The sequence below is a fragment of the Artemia sp. Qi Xiang Cuo genome, chromosome 19 (genome assembly GCF_049724085.1).
Source record: "Artemia sp. Qi Xiang Cuo chromosome 19, ASM4972408v1, whole genome shotgun sequence".
Taxonomy (NCBI): Eukaryota; Metazoa; Arthropoda; class Branchiopoda; order Anostraca; family Artemiidae; genus Artemia; species Artemia sp. Qi Xiang Cuo.
Window position 1 is genome coordinate 39,193,534 of NC_142812.1, and position 18,337 is coordinate 39,211,870.

The following is an 18,337-nucleotide window of genomic DNA, read 5'->3' on the forward strand; positions in this document are numbered from 1 at the left end:
GGTAGTACAATGCAATGTTAGTAGTTTTGGTAAATCCTAAAGGTTTTGCTGGTACGTGCCTAAGATAGCACCCTTTCATTTTGAGCACTACGGTATCACAATTGAATAAAAAGATGAAAGCGTAAAACTTAGTATTTAAGTTTTAAATACTACGTCTTTGAAACTCTCCTTTTCAGAAGTGGCACACATTCCAGTAATCAAATGCCTTAATTTGCATTATATTTAATGTAGGCCTAGCCTTCGATCAAATTGCGTTAATAGTTTGTCTCCCAGCAGAGATTACGAGTACCTTTTGGGCGGCGTTTTAAGCGAAAGTTACAATTTTAATACAGGTGAAATTCTCATGCTGCTACAGTATTTGTTTGAATCATGACTCGAATAATATTTATTTTGGCGTGTGTTATCGGTAGCTTCGTTTGTGTCTATTCTGTTCCTTTATCAGAATCGGTTAATTCTCAGTTATTACCGTCATTTAATGACCTTGAAAACGAGATTAAAGCAAAAATAACTCCAAGTGAGTATGTATATTTTATTTCTGTCATCGGGGTCGCTGATGCTCCCAGTATGCGCAAAATACAAAACACTTCTCGCAAAATATGACCTTAGCCCCAGAAAAACTTAAATCACACCTGTGTTTGTCTCAAAGAGCGGTTTTATTCAAGTGTCTAACTCCTCCCTTTCCTCCCCCCAGGACACTTGTTCTCAATGCACTTAGGAAAATTTTGTTTGGGGGATCAAATCTTTCAGAAATAGATCAACAACCCAAATAAAGGTCTATTCAGGTGTTTTCCACCTTAAACCTCCAATCCTTTCTTTTTTGGGGAGCTCAAAGGATTCTACTAAGAAAATATTCTGGCTGTGGGAAAAAATTGCGAACTTGATTTGAAAAAAAGTTTTCGTTTTTTTCACACTTAGGCACATGCGCACAAAATCTTTAAAGCCATTTGAGAACTGAAGTGTTTGAGTTGAGAATTGAAAACGCCCTCTTGGGCCCACATTTTATTGTTTAGATTTATTAATCTAAGTCGACTATTTTCCAAGTTAATGAAAAACCACCAAACTGCAATTTTACCCGCAAAGTATTTGCTAATGAGCTAGGCAAGTACAAACAAGTTATTCCATGGGGGAGGTTTGAAAAAAAAACATTGGCAAATTGGAAGAATATATTGAGCTTTAGAGAGCAAATGCAGACCCAAAACCCCTAGCCCCCTCCACGTGCCTGAACCAAGATTATGTATTTCATATTTTCTTTTCTTGATTTATTGCCTCCACAGGAGCCATTTTGGCGGAAGCAGGGGAGACACGGTGCACATTGTTTATAAAATGTGCAATATAAGGTGAGAGTTCCAGTAAACAAGGTTTATTTTTCATTTCATGCAAAACTTCTCGTCTCCTCCCCCTCTCTAAAAACAGAGGGGTATCTCTGCTCTGAGGATTTAGTTATGGAGACGGTCTCATTCTTTAACACTTGCAGAACTGTAGAAGTTTCTTTTTGTTTTACTTAATTAGTCTAAATATCCTACACAACATATGGACAAGTTGATTTGTCTGAGTCAAGTGACAGATGATACTAATGACGGGGAAGGGAAGAACGTGCGAAGGACGACATTAGATATTTGTAACTGTTAGGCGATCCTCCTCTGGGCTGTATCCAGGATCTTGGGTATTGGGGAGAAGGAGGGGATGGGGGTACCAAGTGAACTTTTTATCAGGGGGCGTTTACCAAAAGAATGAAGAAGGAGTTTATCTCTCTTAGACTTTGTCTAAAGAGTCTCAAATAAGGTTTTTTTTTACGTACATTCTTAAGATCAATTTAGGAGTCAGAGAAATATTTTTTTTTGGTTTTCAGGAATTTTTTACTTCTGTTTCTTCGACTAATTTACGAATCTAAGAAATGTTTCGTGAGGGGGGACCTCCAACCTGGTAACACTCCTGGATACTACCCTGCCACCATCTCCCTAATAAACAGGATTGAAATTTAGATTAAAACAAAACTGCATAGGTCCTTTGGTGGCATTTGAATAAAATTGTGGCTTCTCAATTTAAAATCTAAACCTCTTTTTACCTGTTAACCAGTATTACAATATCCTTGATAAATGAATACAGATGTATCAGTGTTAAACTTAACTATTCCCAGAAAACCATACAGCGTCTTTTAATAAAAAATCTACCCTTTAGCTTAATCGCGAAATAATTTGGTGACTAGTAGCCCAATTACTGATAAGAATATTAAATTAAAAAAGAAAAATATCGAGTTAATTGCAGGGTTATTATGCAGTACATAAACTCAGTCTAGGCTTACACCAAACCTAAGTTGCTCAAACCACAAGATTCAGTATCTCACTAAATATAATGGAACTAAACACAGCAAAAATGATCTCAGCAAATCTCAATTCATGAAAAATTTAAACCTTTCCACTTTAATCGACAGAAAACCAAACTTGCAGAACTTAATCGGGCAGTATTGCAACTTTTCCAAGATCCATCTTTGCTAAATAGCGAACGCATTTAAAATTTAGTCTATTCAGTTAAAACTTGCTCCAAAAATGGAATAAATCAGCCTGTTTTAACCGCAGACGATGTGCATTACTTTTTCTAGAAACTGATTTCTTGCGCGAAACAGTCACAACTTCCGCAGCTAAAACTGGTTTTTTAGTTACGCTTTCTGAACCATTTTTACAATGTGTGCAAGACTCGACAAATGGACCTGTTTTTTTTGCTAATCAGATTACTTGGTGTCTAAGACCGACCCGCCTTTACGTTTATTAAATAAAAAAAAACAAGTTTTTTTTAACTGAAAGTAAGGAACGACGTTAAAACTTAAAACGAACAGAAATTATTCCGTGTATGAAACGGGCTGTCCCCTCCTCACCGCCTCGCTCTTTACGCTAAAGTTTTTCATTTCTTAAAAAAAAATAGTTGGGAGAAAGTCAAACCTTAGCGTAAAGAGCGAGGCGTTGAGGACGGGACAGCCCCTTTCATATATGGAATAATTTCAGTTCATTTTAAGTTTTAACGTCGTTCCTTACTTTCAGATAAAAAAACTTGTTTTTTTTATTTAATTTTTGAATGTTTTTGAATTAATGCAGGTTTTGATCTTGGCTCACCTTACATGAATAATTAAAACAAAATTAGAAAATTAATTATACTTTTATTTTGTTAAATTGCTTTCCCGAAACTTGTTTAATTTTGTTAACGGGTAATATTATTAGTAATAAATATTCGTAACTTACGAATTAACTTACGTAACAAACTTCTATATTCATATATTTTTAATACGTATATTAGAGGTTTTGCCCCCTAGTCAATACCTTGCTCTTTAAGCTAAAGTTGGAATTTTGTTTCAATTCTTTAAAAATGACCCCTTAATCAAAAATGCCGTTAATTAGAATAAATAGCTCTTATGAAAGTACTAAATAATCTTTGGCTTAAAGAGCGAGGTATTGACTAGGGGGTGAACCCAATCATATACTTAATGTTTTCTGTCGTTTTAAGTTTTGATGTTGGTCCTTACTTTCAGTTGAAAAACTTGTTTTTTTTTATATATAATTTCTGATCTTTTTTTAAAATAATGCTGGGAAATCCGGCGCCCCCTTCATAGCAATGTCCCTTCCCCCATGAAAACTTCCTTCATGGAAAGATCCTCACACATAACCCCCGAACCCCCCCCCTCCCCACCCCACTACCAGAAAAAATCCCCCCTGAAAATGTCAGCATACTTCCCAATAACCAATACTATATGTTAACATTGGGTAAAGTTCATAACTTTCAGCCCTTCCCCCGAGGACTTTGGGGGATTAAGTCATACTAAAAGACATAGTTATTATATTTTCGACCATGCTGAACAAAATGGCAATCTCAAAATTTTGATCGGGTGACTTTGGGAAAAAATGAGCGTGGGAGGGGGCCTAGTTGCCCCCCCCCCATTTTTTTGGTCACTTAAAAAGGGCACTAGAACTTTTAATTTTCATTCCAATGAGCCCTCCTACGATATTCTAGGACTACTGTGTCAATATGTTCACCCCTGTGTAAAAAAACAAAAAAAAAAAAAAAAAAAAAAACAATAAACACGCATCCGTGATCTTTATTCTGGCAAAAAAATGCAAAATTCCACATTTTTGTAGATAGGAGCTTGAAACCTCTGCAGCAGGGTTCTCTGATACGCTGAATATGATGGTGTGATTTACATTAAGGTTCTATAGCTTTTAGGGGGTCTTTCCCCCTTCAGCCAAATTTTCTCAGGCACGTAACTTTTGACAAGTAGGACTAAAATTGATGAAACTTATATATTTGAAATCAGCATTAAAATATGATTCTTTTGATGTATCTATTGGTATCAAAATTCCGTTTTCTACAGTTTCGGTTACCATTGAGCCGGGTCGCTCCTTACTTACAGTTCGTTACCAGGAACTGTTTGATAAATAAAATGAAACTTGAAGGTATATAGCAATTGGTAAAAATTATAATTAAAAACTTTCAAATTAAAGTTTACGCTTTGCTGTATATATATATATATATGTTTTCATTTAATTGACTAATGAAACTGATAAGGTTTTCTACTACTTTTCTATCACAATCAGTGTTACTTTTGCCCCTTTTTACCAGTAAAATAGTATCATGCTATCATTGATGAATGAATGTAGACGCCTCAGTTTTAAAATCAATTAAAGACAGCAAACGATACTGGGTCCTATATAAAAAACCCAACTGGGTCCTATATATAAAATACCCTTTGTAATAATTACCAAAAGATTTGGTGACTATTAGCCCAATTACTGATAAGCAATATTAAACCATAAAAACAATTAATAGAGTTTACAACATGGTTGGACTTATTTTATTTACTACTTTTAATTACTTGGTTTATTTTTGCAGGTTATACATAAATTCAACCTATGTCAAACCTGAATTGCTTAAATCACAAAATTCAGTATCTAAAAATTTAATCTTTTGGAATTAAACACAACGCAAAGAACCTCAACAAACCGCAAATCACGCAAAAGCTAAATCTGGCTGCTTTTAATCCACCGAAAATGTAACTTACAAAACTTACCCGGCAATACTGCAACTTTCCCCGAATTCATCTGTGTTAAATAGCAGATCAATTAAAATGCGGTCTATTCTGTAAAAACTGGGTTCAAAACGGAAATAAATCAATTTGTTTAGATGCACACGCTGCGAATTACTTTTTCCAGTAGCTAATTTCTCTGACGAAACCGTTGCAACTTCTGTAGCCGAAACGGGCCTCTTAGTTCCTCTTTCTGAGCCATTTTTATAATGTATGAGACTTGACAAAGGAGCCCGTTTTTTTTTTTTTTTTTTTATTTTTTTTTTTTTTTGATTTTTTTTTAATTTTTGGCTAATTAAACTACTTGGAATTTAGACCGAGTCGTTTTTCTGTTTATAAATAAAATGAAAATTAAAAGTATATAGTAACTGAAAATTTTTTTTTATTAAGAACTTTTAAATTAAAGTTTTTACTCGTCCCTTAATGCCTCTGTATTTTCATTATATTTGCTAACAAAACTAATAAGCTTGGCTTGTCTATTACTTTTCTATCACAACAAACGTTTTTCTGTTTTATTTTGTGGTGCTTATGGATTATATCTTACCCACTGCTATAGACTGTACGAGGAAATACTACAGGAAACAAGTCAAACGGGTATTTGCAATGGATAAATGGATCACAAAGCGTGATTTCTTATTGCATTTACAATATTCAAACTGTTGTTTTTTGGGGTTTAGGGGGAAAAGGTATCCAGGTTAGGCTTTGTATTTAATATATGCCATGCTTTACCACCCCCTCCCCCCTAATGTACAAATATATAGCCTAAATTGTTTCTAAACTATTATATTTTCACCATATTTTATTTCATTAGCATTAACCAAACTTGACTTCTTTCGTGGGTAAGATATAATGCACAAGTACCTATTTTGTTGTTGTTGCTTTCATTCAACTTCTTTCTCCACTGAACAGAGAATTTTTGATGAGGATGAAAGTAAGGTTTTCTAATCTAACTGGAAGGAATAACTACATAACCTCGGCTGTAATAGACTGGCATCAATTGTTGCGTAGGTGGTTGACATTATTGGCGATGTTTAAAATATCAGCATCTATGATTCAGAACTCAGCAATGAATGGAAACATCATAAATAATGAAAAAGAAAACAAAACCTTTGCTGTTTTATTAGCAAAAACAAAGCAAATAAAAAAGGCCCAATTCAAGTGAAACACCCGCCGAATCAAAACCAAATATATAAGAAACACAACCAACTCAAGATAACAGCCAAAACAACGCAGCAGCAAAAGAGATTATTTCAGCGAGGTTCTGCCCAGTCAACGTTCAATTTAAAGAAAATCTAATCAAAATAAAATATGTTACCTTAACTTTTAAAATGTACAATATGTTCAAACTTACAATCTCTGACGGATGAATTTTAATAACTCGTGGCACAAACTGAGTTCTTGCCCGAGTTCGATGTTTTCAGATTGAATTTTGCATGTGGTGTTTTTCTTACTTGCTTAACTTGCTTAACCTCTACTTGCTTAACTAGCCTAGTCCATTCAAAAAGTTCTCTTTTTGCCATTTAAAAGAAAGAAGATAATTGCAATCTATATAAACTTACGTTATAATGTATTTAGTAACTGAGATAAATGAGCACTTGAACAAGGTCTAAACCTTACTCATCCATCCAATCACCTAGGACAAAACAGTACATCCAACCCGATAGTCCGAAAATCAAGTCCAAAATAAAGCAAAATCAGCATTAATAAGTAGAAGTCATTGTCCCAAAACCAAGCCATAGCACCTTAAATCTACAATGGGGGTTATTCCCCAGGTAATCACCACATATCAGGGCTCATCAGATGAAAACTCATTGCCTATATAGGTTTCGGCACTTAAATTCCATTACCCAGGCAAAATGAGCGCGCCATGTCATACAATATGGCATACCCCCATGTAGTGACACCTGTGGAATACCTATGAACAAAAACCAAAATACCCCAAAAATATAAAAATATATCCAAAAAAAAATTTTCCAAGCTTCCTTAACCAACCTTCACCTAGCACTAAATCAAACTAAACACATCCCAACTCTGAAAGCGTAACCTTCAGCCAGTAAACTCCCCTTATTTGCATAACACTAACAATCCACCAAAACCTTTTCACTTTCGCTCAATTTCTACGAATTAGTTTCCAAATATCCTACGTTATTCTTTACCTGCATGTGTCGAAACGAACCCTAAACTCCAAAAATAAACCGGAAAGAGACGAAAAATTCATCCAACAGGCTACGGCAAAATATCATTCAAAATATCTTGATAATTTTTATTATACTTATTTAAAAGTTGATTATATTGAAAACAGAGCTTTTTAAATTGCCAAGCAAGTTTATTGGCAGAAACCCCTCTTACGTTTAATTTTCGTATTTTACAATTTGGGGTGAAAGGGGAGGAAAGTTTTCAATCATTCGGGTTGAATATTTGCTCGATTTTTGATCTTCTATAGGGTTGAAGCCATCCGGACCCCACCCTGTAGATAATCTTAAATAAAGATATCTTAGACTATCATAGATGTAAAATTGACAATTTGCATACTTTAGGTCTCTTTTCCCTCGTGCTACGTAAATCAGGACATCACCGGGCATTTTCTTGGAATTTTCGACTATTCTGAGAAAAATAGCTTTCTTAAAACTTCCATCTGATATCTTGACGGGCTACGATGGTATCCAAGGAAAAAAAACACGAAAGGGGACCGGTTGGCCTCCAATCACTTCCAACCATTAAAAATTGCAATGGAAATTTCAATTTCAAGTCGAATGAGTCCCCTCCCAAGTTTCTACGGCCGCCCCTTCCATACGAAGTGACCGGAGAAATACGATGGGAGACACTTTGCTCTTTGCTAAGTCAACACTAAGGCTCGAGTTGTGCGTTGACCTTAATGAAGCTATTGAATTCACTTCATTGTTTTGTTTTTTAGTAATTCAAATAAACGAAGGCGTTACGGAGATGGATTAAAATGTTCTTGTGTGAATAGTAAGTCTCTGTAAAAAAAAAAAAAACAATACTTCGATATAAACGACATCTTGTAATTTCAGCCGCATTTGCTCTACAGGGAGTTGAGACATGTGGGGGAGGATTTGGATATTGTGTGTTTGGGAACACTTGTGCTGACATTGATCCTGAGTTCCATGATGATGACAACAATGGCCATTGTATTGATGTGGCTTACAAGGTCACACCATATGCACAATTTGTCTGTTGCAAGCATATTCCAATTCCATTTACGGTAAAATAATTTAACTATAATTATTATTTTGGTACGGTAATTTACAGTCATTTTAGTGAACAATCGGAATTCAGAGTTTATTTTTTCAACAAAAAATTTGAACGAAAAAGGGAAGAATCACCATCATATCCACATTAATGAATTTATTTATCATTTATTTACTAATTTATGATTTAAAAGAGAGAAAAATATCTTATCTTAGACAGCAACATATTCTGGATATTTTTTTTAATTAAGCTATAGGTATTTCCTGTGAAAAGGCTGTTTCTGCTATGAATGAAGTTGTGACAATAATTTATTGTTGTTTTCGCTAGAAAAAAACAGTGTTTAGTATCATAAGAAATAGGGAAATATCACCAGTTGATTTATTTGCACTAGTTTTATTGATGTATGTTAGATAGGCTGTAAAGTAATAATTTTTGTTCGTTTTAAGTTTCAACTTCGCTTTTCACTTCCCTCGGAAAAAATTTGTTTTTTAAAATTAATCTATCCTTGTTTTGATTAGAATTTAATTTAGAAGCACCACTGCTATGATCTTTTTTGTTTCACAGAATAACTTCTGGTCGTTTTAACTATTAATGCTGCTCCTTAGTCTCAGTTCAAAACTTATTTTTTATATAGTTTCTAATCACTTCCAATCTAGGGAAAAATAGTGTCGTTTCATTTTTTATTTTTTAAGAAGAAATAGATCTTTAAATCTTTGTTTTAACAAATTAAATTTAGTAGCGCTTAAGAAATCTCTAGGCGAGAGATACTTAAAAGTATATCTAGGCGAGTAGCTTCGACACAAAAGGTTAACCACTGTATAAAGATAATATAATTTATATACTGTATATTATTTATATACTGTGAGGTTAACTAAGCGGATAGGTTTACATATCGACATGCGTCTTGAAAATTTCGCTAGCTCAACAGAAATGTGCCTTTAGGCTTAGGGAGTTATTTGACCTGTCCCTGAATAGAAAAGCCATTCTGTTCCGGGCGCCGGGTGTTGAAAATGTGAAACATACCACGACGGAATGGGGTAGGTACAAGACTTAGCTTACCCCCCCCACCCTAAATTGACCACGCTGATTCGAAAAATACCAACGGTACTTGCTTGCGGGGGGTGAAGCACTCCGAAACTTGACATTTTATTATATTTTCGGTGTTTCGTGCAAGAAAATGCATCTTCCACAAAGTTTGAGATGCAATCCCCCGCTCAAATACGAGATAGAAATGCCTAGAGGTCATCGAATGTCTTCATAACAAACTAACACGATTATTCAGAAAAAATGGCAGCAATGACGCAGGTAAAGAAACTAAACAAACTCAGAATTAACACTATTTATTTAATACTCACATTCCCAAGTTCATTACTGTTTTTTCCTATTATCCCTCTATTTCAAGTCACGCACAATTATTCCTCGTCTGAATCAGCCTTGGTCTCGCAGCACTTCCCACAACAAGAGCACAAAATATTGCAACCTCTATCTGCACATGGAAGTTTTTGTCCACAAGATATACACTTTGCAGTATGGCGAAGTTTACTGAATAGTGGATGGCCAAGCGGTGAGGGTTGATTTAATGGGAAATATGCATCTGTTCTTCATCTCCCATCCAAAATCAATCGGAGAAAGGTACGAGGGGCGAGGCATAAGGGCCTGCAGCATAATGTACCACTGATAAATGCACCTTTTCACATGCAAGGCGAAGAAATCGTTGGTTGGAAGCAGGCTCTTCAGCATTTTCTGTGGAGGGAACAAGTGATCACAGAGGTCATTCAAACACGAAAATTCCTCTGAGGTGATGAGGCGATCAAAATCTCGTAACATAGCTTCAAAATATCTTATTCAAGCTCAACTACTCGGTCGATTTGTTCCAAAATCTGTTCTGTAAGAGCAGATATTCGAGGTAACCCCGGCACAGCTGCTCTAAGGATCGTCTTCTTTTATGTGGAGAAAATGAAGCTCACAGTATCACAAATGGTGAAACAGTGCAAACGCAATCAGATTCACTAGAGACGGTGGGAGTCTATTTGCTAGCTCAGTGATCGAAATGACTTTGCCCCACAAGCGAACCAAAACATTAGGGGTGGCATGGCTTTGCTTTTCAATCGTTTTTAAAGACTGAAGCAAGATAACCACAATGTCTCTGTCATTTGCTTCCACAATTATATCCCTGCACCCCGTCCTGGCACAGAAACCCTGTTGAAGAGCGACACGGGTATCCACTTCATCGTTTATGCTGATCATTTTATTGAAAAATCTTTCGCAGGTTATAGCCTGGTTACCTGGACGCAGCTGAAACACTCTAATTCCCTATTCAAATCTTCCTGAGTGGTACACTGGAAAGGCAATGACCTTTCTAGTCATTATCGGTCCAAAGGTCAAACATGCATTCTATAAGCTTTGCTTTACTTTGGATATCAAGCAGGATAGAGTTCCAGCTGTCGAGATCCATATTCGGTCGAATTGACAAGGATTTTCTAGGCCTGTTTCCACACCTTCCATGTCAACCACTACTGTCTTTTAAAGAAAAGACTTCACGACCCTCAATGTCTTTAAATAGTCCATCATAACGGTCTGCTACAACATGCAGCTGAGTTGTTTGTTTGGGAAGTTTCCCTGGGAGATTCGTAAAAGTCCTTTTAGCAAAGTCTACTAAAATTTCATCCCTCCTAGGAGGTTGGCCTCTTATAAAGGGCAAACTTGCTTGAAAAAGGAAAAACTGTTTCTGCTAGATGGACTGGTGGCCGGCATTAACCCCCCCCCCCCCGGCGATTAACCTTAAGGTTTCTAAATTTGAACCTTTTATTTTTTATTTTTTTCAGTTTCGTTGAAAAGTGCTAAAGAACGGGAAAAATAGGAATTTACACACCAAAAGTATCTTTAAAACTTATAAAAAAAAAGACAAATCTATTTGTATTGAAAAGACTTTCATACGAACTTCTGCAATTTTTGGCAGTAGCGGGTGCCAAATTAAAAAAAAAGGAAAATTGAAGAAAAAAAAAAAACATAGGCAAACAATAATCAAAACTAAGCTAAAACATATGGTACCAAAAAGTTTAATGTTTGGCAAAAGTTTAAGGTCTGGCAAAAGTTTAAGGTTTGGCTATCCTTTGAAAGGATAATTTGCACTTTACTTAAAAAAAAAAAAACCCGTGTATTGTCAGTTTGATATACATATTCAGATATCTATTCCTTGTAGTCTTAATACTTCTTTATTTGTTAAAGTCAAAAAAGTGAAAACATTGAAAATGTATTTGTTTTCAGCTAAGTGCAAATTACGTTATAGTTAACACAATTTCAAGATACCTCGCTATTCTTCTGTAATTTTTTAGTGGCTATATGCCTAGAAAGAATTGTTTTCTGACTTCAAACTGTCCAAATAATATACCCCCGGTAAATACCCCCCGAAAAATCCCCCCCGTGGAAAAGAAGGCTTTCCAAATTTGATAATTTTATTTGAGTTTATTTTTTAAATTTCCGTAGGGGGAAAGAGTTTTGGTACTTGTGTATTGTGGGCAACTCACTCAAGTTTATGCTGTGCAAAACTCAAGAACAAAACTGGTTTCTTCGTTATTTGTTTTTCAGCTTAGCGCGAGACAAGATAAAGACAGTGACAGAATAATGGGAAATATATAATTTGGGCTATATATTTGCTCAAAGGGGAGGGGGATAAAGTATTTGGATAGTTTGAATTCAGAAAACAGTTCTTTCTAAGTAAATGGCCACTAAAAAATTACAGAAGAATAGCGAGGTATCTGGAATTTTTTTAACTAAAAAAAAAAATAAATAAATAAAAAAAAATCCCAGTATAAAGTAAATGTAATGTTTTATGTATTTGTTTTTTCCAAGTGTTAAATGTTTTTTTTTTTCAATTGACCATGTTTCCAAGAATTAAATACTGTTGTTAGGTTAATGTAGTGTTTCATTTAAGTGTTTTATGATGATCGCTGATCAAAGTTTATGTTATTTATGCCTTTTATTTATGTTATTTTACTATGTTCATGGCCGTATAATTGGCTTTAAAATACACTTATTCATCTATCTATTTAATATGCAGAATAATTGTACCAAACACGCTTTGCATGCAGACCCGCTATACTTTACCCCCCCCCCGCCCTAATGGGCAAATCTATAGCCCAAATTTATTTCTAAAGTAACGAAGAAACTAACAAAAAAAAAAACGGTGTGTTCACGAATTTACACTGCGTAAACTTGAGTGAGTGGCGCATAATACACAAATAAATAGCGACGAAGACCACACTGCCTTTCCATCATAAACAATAAGTAGCACAACAGGGAAATTTTTTCAACAGGGAAGACAGTGGAACGCAACTTTTAAATGAATATTTCGACCCTATATCCACGGGCCGTTTCTCGCTAAAGAGGGGTTTATCAAATACCATGTGACTGTGGTCATTTTTATGTTGGTAGAACCCATCAAAATTTAGAAAAACGCCTACAACAACACAAAGATGACATAACTAAAGCTTTAAATTCTAATAGTACAAATATTTCCTTTGATTCTGCTTTAAGCAGTCGCATATATGATAACCCTAGTCATAAAATACTTTTTGAAGAAACTTGCCTTATTATTAATGATTTACGCATAAAACAGGTTGTTCGAGAGGCAATTGAAATTAAAATCAAAATAAACAGTAATATTTCTTTAAATAGAGATTTGGGGGAATATTTGCATAATGCCCTATACACAAATTTAATTGAAAATGATTTAACTAATTATATTAAAAAACCAGTAAATAATTCCACCCAACCTGTTACGAATAGACCATCTAGGCTGGCTGCCAAGAAGGCGGGATTAGCTTTAAAAGCTTGTTTGTAAGTATTTTTATTCCATTTGAATGAATTGGTCTTTTTCCACTTCGCTTGGTGTACCAGTCCTGGTTGAACTTCCTTGAAGTAATGATATTAAGGCTGTTTTGAAAAAAAAACAAACTTTTTTCAGTTTTAATGATCGAATTTTAATGTTTCTTTTATATTGTTTTTTATTTTTTTAGTTTGTTTTGCTGAGGACGGCCCTTGGATATAGGGTCGAAATATTCATTTAAAAGTTGCGTTCCACTGTCTTGTATAAAAATTTTCCCGGTTGTGCTACTTATTGTTTATAATGCACAAATACCAAAATTCCTTCCCCCTAAGGAAATTCAAAAATAAAACTCAAATAAAATTTTTCCGCGGGGAGGGGGGGGGGTTATTTTTCGCGGGGGGTATTTTCCGCAGGGTGGGGGTATTTTCCGGGGGTGGGGTATTTTCCGGGGGGGGGGGGGTATTTTCCGGGGGGTAATCGCAGGGGGGGGGGGTAAACATCGGCCACCGTTTATGTAATGCCTCTAGAGTAGGCATTTACCATTTTGTCTACCTGTCTGAATAACTGTCATACTGTGGTAAGAGAAAGCAAGTTCACCACCTTTATTTTAAATTTGCAACTGCTTTGAAAAAAAATGGGTATCTCAAAATTGTGATTGTATATGTTTGGGAAAAAGGGGGGCGTGAGAGGGGGATTAGTTGCCCTCCAATCACTTTCGACTATTAAAAAGGACACGAGCCCTTTGAATTTCCAATCGAATCCGCCCTTTTTCAAGTTTTAACGACAAAGCTTTTAATAAAAACCTTATATGCCCCCAGGGTATAACTTATTACCCTCGCCCTGAAGGCCTTAGGGCTCTGAGAGGGGTTTTCAACTACGTTGAACAAAATGGCTATCTCAAATTTTTGATTGGATGTGTTTGGATAAATGGTGGGTGTGGAAGGGGCCTTAGTTGCCTTCCAATCACTTTCGACTATTAAAAAGGGCACTAGCCATTTCAATTTCCAATCGAATTAGCCTCTTTTGAAGTTTTTACGGCAACGCTTTCTATCATTACCTTAAATGCCCCCATGGCATAACTTATAACACTTGCCCTGGGGGCTGTTGGGGGGAGGGGTTGTCATCCTCAAAGACCTAATTTTCAGAATTTTTAACAGCTTGGAACAAACAAATCATCTCAGCATGTTATTGTGATATGTCCTGGGAAATGGTGGGCGTGAAAGGGGGGTTAGCTAGCCTCCAATCACTTTTAACTATCAGAAAGGGCGCTAGCCCTTTGAATTTCCAGTCGAATGAGCCTTTTTTGAAGTTTCTACGACAGCACTTTCTATAAGAATCTTATATGCCCCAGGGCATAACTTACAACCCTTGTCCTGAGGGCTGTGGGGGAGCGTCCTAAAAAACATAATTTCTGTTTGGAAATCAACTATGATGAACAAAATGGCTATCACAAAATCTTGATTTGATGTGTTTTGGGAAATGGTGGGCGTGGAAGAGGTGTTAGTTGCCTTCCAATCACTTTCGACTATTAAAAAGGGCATCAGCCCTTTCTATTTTCAATCAAAGAATCCCTTTTGGAAGTTTCTACGGCAACTCCTTCGATACGAAATGCCCTGGTCTAACCCTCAAAAATAAATAATACATTGTGCCAACATCATTCTTTACTTAGGCAGCGCGATTGCGCTGCCTATGAAAAGGGCACAAGCCCTTTCATTTTCCAATCGAATGAGCTCTTTTCGAAATTTTTACGACAACTCCTTCGATACAAAGTGCCTTGTTCTAAGACCAACCCCTTCCCCCCAAAAAAATATAATACATTGTGCCAACATCGTTCTTTACTTAGGCACCACTATTGCGCTGCCTATGATGTGTTTTCTTCTAGGAATAATTGTGATTCTTTTTTATAGCTCCTCTTCTAACCCCAGATTTCACTCACGATTCCATGTGATCATCCTTGTCGTTTTTCTTCTAACCGCGAATTACGCGAATAAGATTCACTGCGATGCTTGTTGTCGCATGTCTTCTAGCCATAGACCTTTTCTTGCGCTTCATTTTCGTAAATCATTTCCTCAGACATTTTTCCATGCCTTTTTCTATAGCTGTTTGGATGCATTCAAAATCATTTGTAATTTTGCATGATGTCTTAGATAATAAAAATAATTCTTTCTCAGATTTTCCCCAGTCGTTATATTTTTGCTTTAATTGGGTTGTTATATAATTCAGTAACGACCAGGAATGTTGTAATGCCTATGCCCTCTGAAATATCTAAATTATGCATTATCATAATAATCGTTTTATTTTTTAGTTTCAAGTCATAGGGTGGGAAACCAGCAATTTCAATTGAATTAAGAAATTCTGACGAGAATTGGCATGAATTCAATTCTTCTTTCTTTTAATCCTTCAGAGACGCCAAAATAGCTTAATTCCATTTCATGTTGATAGGAAATTCAGGCGTGAATACGTTTTGTCCTTCCCCTAAATCTTTGCAGACGCTAAAATAACACTTCCTCATTAAAGGGTGAAAAATCAGCAATTTCAATTGAATTAATTAATTCTGGCGTGGATTGAATTCCTCCTTCCTGTTTATCCTTCACAGACTCAGGCTTCATACACTAAAATAAGACGTTCCTTCATTCCATCATAATTTTGATTTGTCTTCTAACAACAGGTTTCGCTGTGCAGCGTTTTCCTCTACAATTCAATGTGCTTTTTGCTGTTCCTTGTTGGATACCTTTTTCTTTAGCTGTTCAGGGTCATTTGTCATCTCGCGTAATTTTAAATCCGTCATCCATAATAAAAACGATACTACCACACTGGAGGAGGGGGGGGTATGACTTATAAATGTATATAAATATGACGTCACTCACATTAGTTTTTTGCTAAAATCAGGCCCCAAAAGACTTTTCTCAAACTCGTGACCTATCTAGATCTTTTTTCAGGCCGGAAAATCTCAGGGTGCCAAATTTCAAAAAAAGGAACCGTTTTCAAGAAAAAAGTTATACCTAAATACAAATGCATACATACACAGTTGCTCGTCTAAAGCGAATAAATATAGTGGGTACCGCTAAAATTGTGACGACTTTTATGCTTAGTTTCCGTGAGTCTATTATGCTTTGACTAACGGCTTGGGGACAGATTTTAAACTTTTAGGGGCTTCTTTGGGTGGGAGGGGGCGATTTTTGCCTTCTATTCAGCGGGTGTTTTAATAGAAGATAATCTGTTATAGGAGATACAGAGCACAAAAAAAAAAAATCGGGGAAAAAGGTCAAAAACCCGGGCTATTTTCACATCAGCGAATCCCAGTAGGCTTCCATTAAAACCATATTGAATTGTACGTAGCTTCGGTAACTCTATCCTGTTTTGTTTCAATTATACATCAATTATAATTTTTTCTTTATGTTATTTCTTTCAATAACATATAATTTAATTACAAACTAATATCAATTGAAATTTTCTAAGCAGTTCCTAACTAAATTTCGTGTAATTTAAGCACTTTCTTGAAAATGACGGCTAAGTTGAAAATTTGTGGAAAAGTCTATGGTAATATTTTACCTTGGGTATGCGAAGGAAAATTTTAGGAATAAGATTTAAACTTGAGTTGAACAATACAAGAGGCTTATTTAAGTTAATTTTTCACCATAGTCCTCGCAATTCTCAACTGATCCCATCGTTCAGCAATTTCTTGCCAGGAAAATGTGGCTAAATTGTAAACTTGCCCTTGTTTAGGCAGAAGTATGGATAAAAGGGGGCCCCAAAGAAAATTTATAATTTAACCTGTTTCGCCCTCAAAGTCTTATGCACTTTGTACCTTAATCTTGGTTTTAGAATTGAGCCCGAGTCCAAAAAATCAAACGGTGTATTTACGTTATTTTTTCACCAGAATCATCACAATATTAACTTAAAAAAACGGCAGAAAATTTAATTAAAATATTATTCCCGAAACCTTTCAATTGATTGTGGAACTCGGCACTTTATTCCAAAGGAAACGTGGTTGAACTGCAAAATTTACCCTTGGTCGTGCGGAAGTACGAAAGAAGTGGGCTCTCGAAAGAAGCTATAATTTTAATTTGTTCCACAAATTAAAACCACATCAAGGTTTTTACGCACTCAGTACAGTGAAAGCCAAGAATTAATGATGTTTTAGTTCGAGTTCTGAGATATGAAGAATTAGCATCATAATTTAAGAGTCATACATTTTAAGGCCATTACTTGTTCTAATTTGTTTTTAAATCCCCGGTTTAGGAAACGTAACAAAACTAATGCATGAAATAAAAGAAAAAGATCAAAATATATTCAAAACTTTCTCTTTGGATTAACTCAATGACCATTTAGATAGATTATGAAAGAGACTTTATAGGAGTAGGTTACTTCTGTAAAGTTGCTATTTCTGTAAATACTATCTATCACCAAAAATATTCTCCCCATCCCACGGTAAAATTAAAAAAAAACACATTTTTTTGGGTATTTTGACTGAAAAATGCCTTCTTTTTTTATTGAAGAAAAACACACAATAAAATTACCCTCCTAGATTTTAAAATACATACTCCCGCCCCCTATATTTTTAGTAATTTAGGCCACTGAATCCTCATTCCATATTTTTTTTCAACTGTTGCAATATTTCATACTACATCTATCAGATACGAAAGTGAAACTCAGAAGCTTCACATGCCTCGAAGGCTATACACAGATTGATTGAGCTCCCTTAGAAGAGAAATACAAGAAGAATTGAAAAAAGAAGAATATTTAAACAGAACATAGGAGAAGAACATTAACTGGCGAAGCCAAGTAACTATTCTAAACCAAAAATCCTTTTTTTTCGTTTTTTTGCTCTTCGAAGATTGTCATTAATCAAATATTGATGTTTATGTAGACAGAATAGGGGAATTTTAGTCTATAATATAGATCTTTTTTTCCTCACAACAAGCTTTAAAAAAGCAATGATAAAGAAAAGAATACAACTAATTATGAATGGGATTGCATTGGACTCTACCAGAAAGAAGCATTGAGGGGCTATCCATGTACCTAAAACAGAAAAAAAATCTTCTGCTTCAAAGAATTTTACCGTTTAGGGGCAAACTATGCCTACTATGATGCTATATTTCCCATCCCTAAGCAGAATTCACTAAAAATCACTTCCAGATCTCAGCTTCCTAAGAAAAATAGAAATTCTAAAAAATTATTTTTCCCGTTCGGAAGTGAAGATCAAATATGAAACTTAAAAGAACAAAAAT

The 18,337-nt window shown here is 35.4% G+C and overlaps 1 protein-coding gene across 1 annotated transcript in view; it reads left to right on the plus strand.

Moving 5' to 3' along the window:
- Window positions 1–369: 369 nt before the first annotated feature.
- LOC148940828 (uncharacterized) overlaps window positions 370–18,337 on the plus strand; it is a 64,633-nt gene continuing 46,665 nt past the window's right edge. The window contains exons 1-2 of the mRNA XM_089105367.1: window positions 370–514; window positions 8,101–8,291. Coding sequence (XP_088961493.1) covers window positions 370–514; window positions 8,101–8,291 — 336 coding nt within the window. The remainder of the gene's footprint in view (window positions 515–8,100; window positions 8,292–18,337) is intronic.